Raw genomic sequence first — 13,821 nt, forward strand, 5'->3', positions numbered from 1 at the left:
ACAGAGCTAAAAGAATTTTATACTCCTAGAATCTAAGCCACAAATACAATTTTAATTGTAATGTTTTCTCAAATATCATTCCTTTGTTTTGGATGGCATTTCAAGATATTTTTGTTCAACCATTTTAAAACAGAACAAAAGGTAATAACTCCATGTTTATTCACATCAATAAAATAGCTTCATTGTTTACCCTCTGGTCTGTTTTTCCTAAGGACTCCATGTCCTCTGTAACTCATTCAAATGGTAACATTTCTATCTAGGAATGTCTCGTAAAAACTTGGAAACCAGGATCTAGAACTGTCAATCTCATTTTCATTTTCTATAAACTGGGTTCCTTTTTATGGAAGTACTTCATGAGCCCCTTTTCCGGGGAACTCGATACCACTGACCAGGCACCCACCCTGGAAGAGACACCTGGCCGGGCATCCCTGAGAGAACGTCAGCAAGACTGAGGAGCAGTCCCTGCGGACGACACAGCCGGGAGGGAACAGCTCAGATCAACGCCAGCATCCCTGCGCCTCCGAGGAGAATAGAGCATCCAGATGGCAATGGCAGGAGGAAGACGGCAAGCACACCCACAGTCAGACGGGATGGTGGGCAGGTGGGACAGGAAGAGACGCTCAGGGATCCTAAGGTGCGACTCGGGACAGGCAGGACCGGACAAGCGGAAGCGGGGAAAGCACTGAGAGAAGAACAGAGTGGGCGCGTACATGCAGGGAGCCTGTATGACGACCAGCTAGGGGCTCAGGTCCGGTCAGGACGCAGGACGTGTCCGGGGCGGGAGCACACAGAGAAGGCTGCCCTTCAACACCGGGCTGAGGGAACAGCACTGATCCCTACGGGACATAAGCAATCAGAGCTTTCCCAGCAGATGAACAGAGGAAAGTTTTGAAATGTACACGAATTTCTTTCTTACCTAATAAGAGTGTACTGTTAGTTTCCTACTCATCCTCAGTCTCTGACATTTTCTTTCTACAACCACCTCGTGGAAATCTCATTTGTTCTGACAGCTTTATCACTCTTACAAAGACTATTCCCCCAAACCAGACCCCAGTCCTAAACTCTAAGTTATCTGAACATTTTACTGAATATTCCACTTCATTTCCCATGAGGTCTAAAAACCCTACACCTGACTCTGATTTCTACATTTGTGCCTATGTCACCATGAGCACCACCATCGCCCCAAATTCCCCAGCTTACACACAGTCACCCCAGCATCCCAGGTCTCTCTCTGCCCCAATCACACTGACAGGCAGCGAGAAGGGTAGTGAAGGGTACGGGCTCTCGCCTCCGACACCTCCCTGACTCTGGTTAGTTAGGCGATCTTACACGAATAAAACTCTCTAAACTAAGAAACTTTCCCCATCTGCAAATTGGGGACACGTTATCTACCCCCCAGGGGCTCGCTGAGAAGCATAAATGAGGGCTGTCAAATGCTCGGGGTAGTGTCTCGTGTTATAGTGTGACTTCGGAGGTAGGAGAGTGTGACATTGGAGGTAGGGGAGTGTGACTTGGGAGGTAGGGGAGTGTGACATTGGAGGTAGGGGAGTGTGACTTGGGAGGTAGGGGAGAGTGACATCGGAGGTAGGGGAGAGTGACTTCGGAGGTAGGGGAGAGTGACTTCGGAGGTAGGGGAGAGTGACTTGGGAGGTAGGGGAGTGTGACATCGGAGGTAGGGGAGTGTGACTTCGGAGGTAGGGGAGAGTGACTTGGGAGATAGGGGAGTGTGACTTCAGAGGTAGGGGAGTGTGACATCGGAGGTAGGGGAGTGTGACTTCAGAGGTAGGGGAGTGTGACATCGGAGGTAGGGGAGTGTGACTTCAGAGGTAGGGGAGTGTGACATCGGAGATAGGGGAGAGTGACATCGGAGATAGGGGAGAGTGACATCGGAGGTAGGGGAGTGTGACGGTGAAGAACAAGGTCACTAAAGCCAGGCTGGGCTCTGCCATATTGTGCCACGGGACCTCGGGCCAGTTAGCATCTCCTGCCCCAGTCCCCTCATCTGTAAACTAGGGATACTATAAGTATACACAATTATAAATAAGATCACAAAATAAATGAGAGTATACAGAACCAAATTAGGCAAGTAATGCCTGTGACACGCAAGGTGGTGGGAGCAGTGTCTGGCTACAGGAAGCACTTAGCGTGAGCCACAGCTAAGTACCACTCACCCCCGCCCTCTCCTCACTGCCAGAACTCTAGAACTGCCCCACTTTCCGCTTGCTTAGACTTCTTCGAAGGCCCAACTGATCGCTCAGCTTAGTGTGGTTTTGCTTTTCAACCCAGGCGGCATCCTGCTACCAGAGCCATCATCCGCAGCGACCACTTCATGAACACGAAGAGCCCCTTACGGCGCCGCGGCGGCTCAGTCAGCTGAGCGGCCGACTCTTGATTTCAGCTCAGGTCATGAGGTCGAGCCCCAAGTCGGGCTCAGCGCTGGGCATGGAGCCTGCTGGGGATTCTCTTGCTCTGCGCCGCCCCCCCAACCTCTCCCTCTCTCTCAAAAAAAAAAAAAAAAAAACCCCAAAAACAAAAAGTCCCTGGTGCAAAAAGTGTCTTTAACATTTTAAGTGCAAACTCCTTCGCCTAGCATTGAAGATTTTCCACAAGAGAGGAGAGCTTCGCCCACCTGCCTTTTTAATCTTTTCTCAGGTATTTCAACACTTCTGACTGCTGCCACAGTCTACTCACTGAGTGCGGACACGCTCTGCCAGTCGTTCACTGTGTTTACACGCTATGAACGCACCTCTTCCATTAACACCTTCTGATCATAAGCGATATTCCTTCCTTCTCAGTGTTTAGGGCAATGAGCAGCTTTCTAAATTACTGTCAAGCCGGTCCATGTGGCCTTGTGATACCTCTTTTAGCGTCATGGGAACATTCTGACTTTGTTGCTTTTCTTCCTTAAATCTTAATTCCGCACTGGTTTCAGAACACACCCTTCCTCTGGGCTCTCAAGCGCCGCTTGCTCGGAGCCCCGGCATCACTCCCTCATCACTCCCTCGACACTGCAGAGTCACTGAGCTAGGGGAGTGCTACTCTTTCCCTTCCTCACGCTCTAGAACCTTGAAGATGAGCTCCTCCGTGCAAGACCTGCGTTTTAGCCACGGCTGTATGCCTCGTGTGCCAAGACAGCTTTCTCCCAAGTAAATGTTAAACTGGATGAAATTAAAGCACGGGCCCCTTGAGGAACTATGCCACGTATTTCTTTGTATCTCCCTCAGGATCCAGGAGGCACACACATGCTCACAAATGGTCCCGGCAGAACTGAATGCCTACCAATAAATAAGGCACATTCGGATCAGCTAATGCCCGCCCAAAACCTGAGTGCTTCATCAGTGAAAAATAGATTTCGGTCAACCCCTGGGCGGGTGCACCACAGGCCCTAAGCAATCCCTCATCCTCTAAAAACCATCCAACACCTGAAACCACTCTTAGGCACACTGAATAGCTGCTCGAACTGCTCCATATAAAAACAGTCTCTCTTACCTTTTTGCTTCTCATATATGAAAGGCGGCCCTCATGAGCATCAGGATAAGTGCAAAATAGATACGTGGTGATGGCATGCTTTAAAAAGGAGTCACCAAGCATTTCAAGCCGCTCCAGGTTAAATCCATCACTAGCATTGGAAAGGGTCAAAGCCTGCAGAATAAGTCCAGGATTGGGGCCAAGAGTCCTCGAGGAGTACCCAGGACACGGGCTCTTCTCAGAACCCGTCCTGTCCTTGAGCGCTCGAACAGCTTCGGTAGTACCAGGCGTCGCGGCCGTCGTGGGACTTCCATCTGAGGTAGATTTGTTAGCATTTCCATCAAGGTATTTATTACTCAGTAGAGTACATTCATCGCTGGGCTTGGGCTGGTTCTCATAATTGTATAAATTCTGAATGGGATATGAGGTAGTTGGTTGTACAGGTATTTCCTGCTTGTAGTAATTCAGCTGATTTCCTTGGCAAAAGTCTCTGTTAGCTAAATCATAACTGCCATTGGCAAGATTTTTATTGTAAGAAAGACCATTAATTGCTGTAAGATCTGTTGAAACTTCAATTTGGAGCTTACCAGGTGACTCACTGAATAACGTTCTGCAGTTCACAGACATTTGGTCATGATTTTCTAGAGAGGAGGTTCTATTAGCACCTTGACGTGCAGCATTTTCAGGGACTACAATTGTGCTGTGCTTAGAGTAATTATCATTTTCAGCTGAAGAGGAGTTAGCAATTGAGATGAAAGATTTGCTGTCAATAGATTTTTTCCACCCGAAGTCTAGGTTAGGGTATCTGCAAAGACATTTTTGACTTCATCAGATCCTTCAGAAGGGCTAGGCTTAGAGCAAGAACAATGTGAATAAAATAAATAAATAAAATAAAGATCCCTATAAATCAGCTCCTACTTTAGAAACAAGTTTCCAAGGCAGAAATCAACAGTACTGGACTTCTGCACAGTGTCGACTAGGAGTGGGACATGGTTCGCTGTGCTGCTTTCATCCGCCGCCCTACGGCAAGCACGGTGTGGCGGTCAGGCTTGGGGTTAGCCCCAGGGGCCGGGAGCCACTGTGTGGGCTGGAATCCCAGGCCCTCCAGCTAGCCAGATGGTCATTTATGGAACTCCTCTGCACCCTGGATTCCCACACTTGGAAGAGGGGCTAATGACTCCTAACACCTCATAGGGTTGTCCTAAATGATTAAGTGACCTAATAAAGGCTCCAGCATTTAAATCAGTGTTGGGACACTATAATATGTACTCAACAAACATAGTTGTGACTATTACTATTATATTTTCACATTCCTTAATCCCTAGAACCATTGTGGTCTTGACAACTGGATAACCAAAATTAATCCCAGAGTGGTTAAGCCAGTAATTTCCTGAGGATGCGGCCACTTTCCTAGTGGGAAGAAAAGGAAAAAGACAAAAAACATATTGAGGCAATTTCCATTTAATATAAATTTATAAAAGAGGAAGCAGCCTTAAAAGGTCAATGTGGTTACAAAGAACTGTTTCCGTTTTCACTCTGACTGCCATCACTGGAGGACAAAGGACCCCCTCGCCCTCTGCGACTTTACAAGGACACAGGAGTCAAAGGATGCGCTTATCGCATGCATGAGACATCCGTGCTTTCTTTTTAACCTTTTAAGAATTATTTTATATAAAATTAAAACTTGAACTGAATTCAGTTCTTTTGCAAATGGATTTCATGACCCGTGTTCTTTCCGACTGACGGCACAGGCATACCTAAAATCCACGGGAAGTGATCGGACTCCCACGCCGGCATCGCTGGCCGTCTGGGCTCTTAGCTCCTCTGCGGTCAAAAGGCAGTGAAGGCGATAGAGTATACTAGGGAGACAGACTGCTTTTCTCCACAGTGACGCTGGAATTGGATGTATAGCACAGAGCTCTGGAACCAGGATCTTTGAAATTCAATCAGGAAAAATGTGGATAAATACAAAGCAAACACACAAAAGAATAAAAAATTAAATTAAAGGTCATTTTCACTAATGGATAAAGACAAAAATCATAAATACTAGTAAAAATCTATCTTTTAAAAATAATCCTTTAAGGCCAAATGGGATTTATCCTAGGATTTACAAGGATGAATTGTATCAACGGACCAAGTATAAAAGCAAACCTCTCATACTTCCAAAAAGACATTCGAATACAAGTTAACACACAGTATTATCTAAAACATAACAAAACCTAAGGGTTGAGAAACTTCCAAATATTCATGACACTCAGTTCACCTGATAATATAAAAGCCAAACTTATCTTTCAAAATATTAAATTATCTAGTAACAATTAACACATTACCTGTTTATTCTGCAGACTTTCCCACTTGGCTTTTCTCTTTTCAGCACTGCTTAGAGGAAGAGCTTTCCCCTTCTGATTCAAATGGCGAGGTGTCAAAAGATTAAGTCTATAAGAATTTCAAAATAATTTTATCAGACAAAAATAAAAATAAGTCCCTTCTTCACAGTATTTCCACACCTTCAGTGTGCAGACTCCTGGACCCCACCCTGGGCAGTTCTGCCTGCAAAGGGTCTCTTGATTTCAGAGAGTCTACAGGTGGGCAGTGGGGACAGCGAACCTGAACATTTGTCTACTGACCCCTGCAAATAATGCCTCGAGCGAAATTTCAGATGTCATTTCTGAAACCCCTCACCTTGAAGATGTGTGGTCCACATCCAGCAGTGGCTGGTTGAGATTGGTCAGGTCAAGGTTGTACTTTGTTTTATAATATTCTGCGAAAGTTTCATACTCAGGGGAAGGAAATTTACTCAGTGGGGTAAGATCAGTGTACACATCAGCTACATAAAATCGATGAGGCTGATCAAAATTACGGTATCTAAAAAAGAAAAACAATACACTTAAAGACAACTATTCTCAACAAATGTTTTTCATATGAAAATCAAACTATGATTTTAAAGTAAGTTCAAAGGTTAAAAATAAATAGCATAAATAACTGAAAATTTCAATTCCAAATAATATATTTCAAATGGGGTGTAAGAAGAAAAGTACATTTATATTAAGTGAAAACTGATTCTCCACTCTACTATTACCCACATTCTAAATATTTGTGCTTCGCCATCACATTAACGCTAAATAGCACCTTTAAATATCTCTTCGTCTCACCAGTATGAACAGGGTAGAAAACCTGCAGTGCCCCCAGCTGAGCCAGCAACTGCATTACTAATACGCTAGATGCGAAAGGCACTGGGCGGCATAAATACAACGAGACACCAACAGCTTGATGAGAGCTAACATTTAAAATACGGCTTCGACAAAGAAGAAAAAAATCAAAGAAAGACTGAATTACAGCCAGTACTCTCATTTTATGAAAAGTTCCTATATTTAAATTTATTGCTCAAAAAGTCTATCCCCTAAATCTTTCCGAAATAAGAAAAAAAGCATTCTGATTTACTACTTCATTGCACTTAATACCACTCATTATTCCTCATAAAAAGTTTAGGAAGCTATTATTTACAGTCGAATCCTTTAAGACTTTGGGGATTAAGAGGATGAAGATTTTAAGAAAGCCTTTCGGCATCACTTAGATGACCCGAGCTTCCCAAGGTAAAACCCCTCTGCCAACGGTGTTTCTTCCAGGTGTTTTCTTACAAGTGGAAGTCAACCAGGGGGAACAGACCCACCAGGAAGAGACACTTAAACTTCCTACTAGTGACCTCAATGCTAGAGCCCACTGACGTTTCCACTCGAACCAGTGAGTCTCCTGAAACAAAATACCTCCACCCCTTTGCTTTCTACTTAAATACCCACCTTGGAATGATAACTGCATCCTGATAATCTTCTAATTTAAAAACAAAGGGTGTTTCTTTTGAATACTTTGTACTGGGAATGCCTATGCGAGCTTCAGACTTCTCAATATCTTCCATGAATTTAAAGTCAATGTCCAAAGTGCTGGAGTCATTCACTTAGGGAAGGAAAAGACTCTTTAGCTTGTTAAAATGTACTACAGAGGAAAAAAAAAATGTACTACAGAAAAGATTCTTACTTAAGCCATATATTCATCTATGTGTCTAAGGTAGAGTTGTCTCTAGTAAGAGAGTTCTCTAGCATCCACAATAAACTAATGGTAAGCAAACTTCCCTTTTTGAGCTAGTATCAGCAAACACTTTAAGAGTCTGGGCCCTTCTTACCAACATTAAGAGGTAGAACACAGTATGCTGAATCAGCGTCTGTGGGTTTAAATTCTAGTGCAGGTTTTTCAAGCCGAAGAATATGTGAGAATATATACTGGTGAAGTCTTGTAATCAACTCAAGCATTTGTAGAGACAACGTGAAACCAGACTTCTTCAACTCAATGGATATGGTCACCTCTCCAGAGCGTGTGTACACAGGAAAGTGCGGGATCTTAGCAAAAAGAAAAATAAAGCATCCCCAAAGTTAACAGGTATATTTTATTCCATTATAAATATTTAACTTCAGAGAAGGAACAATGCTTTCAATCCAGGAAATAGAAGGGACACCTTGATTTTTAAATACTAAACATTCTGAGGTAACATAAGATAGTTACTTGCAAATAGCTGTTCCCTTTTCAAAAAAAACATGGTATTTTTATCAGAGTCATAAGGAGCGGCCTACCTGAGGTATGGGTTTGGCTGTCAGTATTCCAAAGCATCTTGTGGTATCCTCAGGGGGATAGAGCTTCCGTCTTCGAAAGTTGAGTTCATCGGGTAAGGGTGTTGTCAGAACCATTCCTATCACATACAGGTAACAGGGCTGATCGGGTTTGGGATAGCTATCCCTCAAACATTCTGGAATCTAGAATTGGAAAGAAAACCTAAGCATCAAGATCACATGTAACAGCCTCTTTTCCAGATACCGGCAAGAAAACAAATTTCTTCCTAGCTTTACTAAAAGCTGATGAGAAAAAGGTAAGAAAATAGCCAGGAAGGGAGACCGAACTACTTAACCCCGCTGCAGAGCCAGCCCTTCTTAGGTCTGGGCTGCAAGGTGGCCTAAGGTCACCTACCTCATGATGCACACTGCTCACTAGATAATACCAAAATTATATAAAACAATCAAACCCTGTAGGGTCTTGTCTATGAAACACTATTCATTTGAGTTACTTCTTTTGATTAGAGAACTCTTTTCTTCCTCGGGATTTTTAGTCTTTTAACACTGTGGACTATCAGAAAACAAATGCAAAATTTTAAAAGTCCTACATGATTGTATAAAGATAACCCTGATTAACTCCTGATATACTGTATCATCGTCCAGAATTTTTCCTGTGTATAAATGCAGATAAACATATACACATACGTGTTTTTTCCATTACGTCTGGAACGGCACAACGGAGACTGTTGTCACCTGATTTTCTCTCCAGTTATTACAATGAGAATATCTTTCTTGTATCATTTTTAATGGCTAATTATATATAAAACTTAATTTAATAAATCTGAGATTGTTTCTAAACTTTCAATATTCATACAACCCTACGCAGGAGAGTTGTGCAATTTCTGAGGCTCAGGGACATTAATGATTGCATCTGCAGTTAAAAGGCACAGAGATGCCGGCTCGGAGATGGTTACAGTGACAGAATATCAGATAATCCAGAATGTACTTGTTAATTAAAACACTTATTATTAATGACGATGTCTGCCATATGAAACGAGTCCAGTGGTCTTTGGGGTTAATGTTAGAGTAGGAAGGCTGGGAAACAAGTATTTCAGGGAATGGGTCACATTCATAATTTTTAAACAAACGACATGATTCTGAATCTTGAAAATGCTCAAGTGAAACTTAGTGAAAATTTTTTAAAAGTAACAACTCAATGCAACTGCAAAAATGAAACAAAGAACCACACTTTTAGGCTAAGATGAAAATACACAGCAAAATTTTTGCTTTTGTTTGCGATTCTTATAGGGGACAAATATTAACATAATTTTTTTAAGATTTTATTTATTTATTTGACAGAGACACAGCGAGAGAGGGAACACAAGCAGGGGGAGTGGGAGAGGGAGGAGCAGGCTTCCCACCGAGCAGGAAGCCCGACGTGGGGCTCGATCCCAAGACCCCGGGATCATGACCTGAGCTGAAGGCAGACGTTTAACGACTGAGCCACCCAGGTGCCCCATTAGCAAATATTTTTAAAATAAGTCCTTCCACCCAGTATGGCTGTAATCAGCAGTCCGACTCAGGGGCGTCACAGTGCATGAACCCCACCAGGATGCCACAGACGGAGCCAGACGCAGCATGCTGACAGGCCTGGTTCTGGCTGCTCGCAGGCCACGGCCTAGCTCCTGACAAATCCTTGCTGTCACCATCCTCACACCATGTGGAGCGAGCACCCTCTCGTTCACCTATTTTATCGTGCAAATCCTCTTTTGTCTTAGCCCCAAACATTAGGAAAGCAAAAATCTTACCACTGTAAGTGAATGAAACAAAAAATATCTCTTTAAAAGAAAGAGACTCATTCTGGATAGAAATCTGACAAATGAGTCCATACTCCTTTTGAGAAGAAAAACGAAAGCAATGTCCTAAGTGGGAAAGTGCACATAGTGCACATGGGAAGGAGGGGCTGGCTGATCTGAGAGAAGCTGTCATGGGAGGAAGTGAGCGGAGATCCCAAGTGGGCCAAATTACACGGTCTGGGAAGGCAAGCAGAGGAATGTCGATTTGATGTGGCTGGAAATAAAAAGTCAGAAAGGCCAGATGTGTATTTGGTTCTAACCAATACTAACTGCTTTTGGGTAGCACTGTCTTCGTTTTGTGGAACCTGGTCTTCCCGGAACACTGGTCTCCTCTTCATCATGTAAATCAAGCTCCTCTTCATATTTAACAGTCTCTTTCCCAACTGGCATCAAATGGTCATCCAGTTCACCTAAGAAATGTAAAGACAATTAACACAAACAATCCAGATGTTGCCTCTCTAATCACTAGAGTATCCAGAGCAGCAGTATGTTAGAAAGCAAGTGGAAGGGTAATGAAACTAAAGCATCTGTACTTTTCGTATCACAAGCTGATCAGAAGTGATGCGTCAGGCGGTCTACTTTGGTGTTCATATACTCAGTGAGCAGGGCCACAAATTCTGTTCTAAGATGCAAACATCACATCTACACAAGGCACAGCACAGGGAGCGGAGTGCAGGGTAGCGGGCCAACCCTGTAAGCCGACAGGGGCGGCTGCGCGTGAGCAGAGCATCATGGACAGACTCGTGCGATCTCTCTGTGGACACCTGAAGCCAGTGCACGACGTGTATCAACTCTACTCCAATAAAAAGTTTCTTCAATAATATTGAAACAGAAGAACAGCACATAGCCACTGTTTTACAAAGTCTATGGAAAATAAAGACTCCCCCCCTTTTTTTTAACGGACGAATCTGTAAACTAATTTGAGAGACTGACCCATTGAAACACAAGTGTCCATGATTCAACAGTGACAAGAAGACCTCTCTGTAATGACAAGGGGTCAGTGAGGGGAGTAAATACAGTGCAGCTGCTTGCAGTGAGCTGGTCCGTGTCACAGGACCCTCAGGTGACATCAGATCTCCATCCAGTCTTCACTACCGTACAGTGAGAGCAGCAAGTTCAATGCCACAAAATCCTCAGACACCTAGCAAGTCCCTGATACACTTCTGTTTGACAATGTTTCAACTTTATTCTTATTTGTGTGTGCTTTTCATACACTCTTACCAATTTTGTGCAGTTTTTCACAGCAAATGAGAGCTACAACTCTTTCGGCCAATCGGATACAGCTCATTGGTGGACCCTGAAAGTAACAAAAAACATTTCCACTGTACATGCACGTAGCTATCCTTAACACATAAAACTTCTATGAAAGCAGTATCTTTAAAGCCGAACTTTATGAAAGCAAAGTGGTTTATTTTGAAAAATGCCAGCAAGTTTGTCAAAACCCTCATCTCCACAGTTGAAATAGCCATTTTTAAAAGTCCTGCCCAGTAAAACCTAGATAAGTTATAACGAAGATTTGACAATTTTAATGTATACAAATTTCAGTAAGATTTTAATGTAGCTTATTTTCACTAATCTACAAATAAGAAAAAAACAAAGATACATCAAAACGTGGCTGTAACATACACGTTAACAGCATTGACAAATTTTCATGTGCAAGAGAAATTAGTCATCTCAGAATATCTGGAAATCAGTACTGGGACCAAGGACGGCAGTTATGCAAAGGCAGATTTTCGAGTGAACAACAAAACAGCTAGAGAAGCCCAAATATATTTAATAAATTCTGTCCCTATAAGTGTCTAAGCCACAGCTGAATGTTGGTATTAGTAAGATCCTAGAGGGAACTTCAGGTTATCTACTCATACAGTCTACTGAAGGTCTGAACATGTAGGTAACCCCAAAAGAGATTTATAAACCTATGCTTAAGAACAGATTTAAAGCTAAATTTTCCTATAACTTGCGCTGGCGTAGAGAAGCTGAAAAACAATCCATTAATGACATACTTTAAAAGCACAATCATTTCTTTTTCTAAACTTACAACAATGGAGGCTCGGAGAGGTGAGTTAATTGGCAGATAAAGAGTTGAATAAAATGTACCATCAGGCAACTCTCGGGTTCTACATTTAGGAGCTAGATGAGTAAACGGATCACTTGGTAATCTAGCACAGTATCTGTGAAGAAAAAGAAATTCTGATGCTAAATCTACACCTGAGAAATGGAGGAAAAAATCTGTATTGATATTCACAGCCTCAAGTTTAATTTTTCATGTCCCTCTCCCCTCTACTGGATTGGTATTTGTATGTGAAGTTTGAGCTTCACCACTTCGAAAACTTTCAATAAGATGGAACAGTGCTGGTCCAACAGAATCTTCTGCAATGATGTTCTGTGTCTACACTGTCCAGTGGGGCAGCCACTGAGCACCTGAAATGTGGTGAGGCAGCTAGGAAACTAATTTTTAAATTTTATTTAATTTTAATTAAAATTAAAACTTGAATTTAAATAGATAACGTATGTCCAATGCGATTGTAGAATGCAGAAAATACTGTTCAGAATCCATTAAGAGAACATGCCACCAGTGTTTGTTCCTTAATATCGTACATGCACCCACAAACTCTCAGGGCCTGTGAAAGGGAGGCATCAGAAGAGGCTGGAAGGACAGCCCAGTATTGACACAACGGAAGGCGTCAGAACAAGAAGACCACCCCTGCTGCCCACCACACCCCCAAAGCAGCAGCAGGAGAGTGTTACAGGGCAGGAAGCTAGCTTCAGTGGTGCTGAGACTGAGCGAGGAGGGCGCTGGGACAGGAAGGTAATCGGTAGAGGCAGAACGCGCCTAAGGAAGGCACTGGAATGAGCGGACACCCTGTAAGGTCACAACCTGTGCAGTAAGGGCACCCAAACACAGTGGCAGCCCTGCAGAGTAGGAGACTGGCTACATTCAGGGAGACTGGACGTAAACGTAACGATTCTGAGGACAATGGGAGTCCTATCTCTCACTATTGAAGAAGCCAGAAATAAAGATGGAAGAGAGGAAAGCTAGAATGAACCCTGTGGTGTGACAGTAAAAGGAGGAAGCAACACATAGTCAGACACAGAAATAAATACATGTGTACGTGAATACACACACACACACACATAAATGTAGCTTCTAGTTCTGTCTAAGGAGTCCGACAGCGGCAATACTCCGGGGGCAATGAGCACACCCAGTGCTTAGCACCCAGATTTTGGTTTCTAAACACCAGGCATTTGCCACTAAAAGAAACCAGAACCTTTTGGAGAAATAGCCAATATCTAGGCAGAGGCAGGGAAAATAGAAGTTGAGGCTAGAAATCTTAGTATGCCATAAAGTAGGGAAGTGATCAAAGAATAATGGTGACGTAAAAAGACTAGCTTGAAGGGGCTCCCACTGGCCAAATCTGAGATAATTTTAACATCAAAATGAATAATAAATGACAGTAACCAGAAGTGTAACCCATTGAATAAAACAGAACTCCATCAGTTCATATTAGATAAAAAAAAAATAATAAAGGGAATAAGTAAGTGGAGAAAAGAGAAAGCTCTTCATTCCAGTAGAATGCCAACAAATAGAAAGAATAATAGAATCAGAAGACCACCATTTTGGACACACCACAGCAATAATCAATTCAGGCAAGAAATACCAACGGATACTTAAACGAATGGGTGACACTGGGAAGAGGAGTAAATTTTACCCTGTCTCAAACTGTTTCCCCATGAAATATGCACTCATTATAAACGGAGAAAAGGCAACTTTACAGCAGAGAAAGCTGGCAGACCTTTTGTAAGTGATCAGAGCCACCACCACAAGGAAGAGCACCAATCAACATCGAGTGCACCCAGAAGGACAGGATGAGAAGAACACAGCATCACTTCTGTGATGT

At 43.0% G+C, this 13,821-nt stretch overlaps 1 protein-coding gene across 1 annotated transcript in view; it reads right to left on the minus strand.

The window, feature by feature from the left end:
- The window catches only part of DICER1 (dicer 1, ribonuclease III), a 71,810-nt gene that overhangs the window by 14,274 nt on the left and 43,715 nt on the right, over positions 1-13,821 (minus strand). Inside the window, 10 exon segments of the mRNA XM_036095605.2 lie at positions 3,490-4,273; positions 5,226-5,401; positions 5,799-5,904; positions 6,151-6,333; positions 7,266-7,419; positions 7,646-7,859; positions 8,091-8,270; positions 10,193-10,332; positions 11,144-11,219; positions 11,961-12,093. Of these exon segments, the coding sequence (XP_035951498.2) occupies positions 3,490-4,273; positions 5,226-5,401; positions 5,799-5,904; positions 6,151-6,333; positions 7,266-7,419; positions 7,646-7,859; positions 8,091-8,270; positions 10,193-10,332; positions 11,144-11,219; positions 11,961-12,093 (2,146 nt within the window).

The sequence above is a fragment of the Halichoerus grypus genome, chromosome 8, assembly GCF_964656455.1.
Source record: "Halichoerus grypus chromosome 8, mHalGry1.hap1.1, whole genome shotgun sequence".
Classification (NCBI taxonomy): domain Eukaryota; kingdom Metazoa; phylum Chordata; class Mammalia; order Carnivora; family Phocidae; genus Halichoerus; species Halichoerus grypus.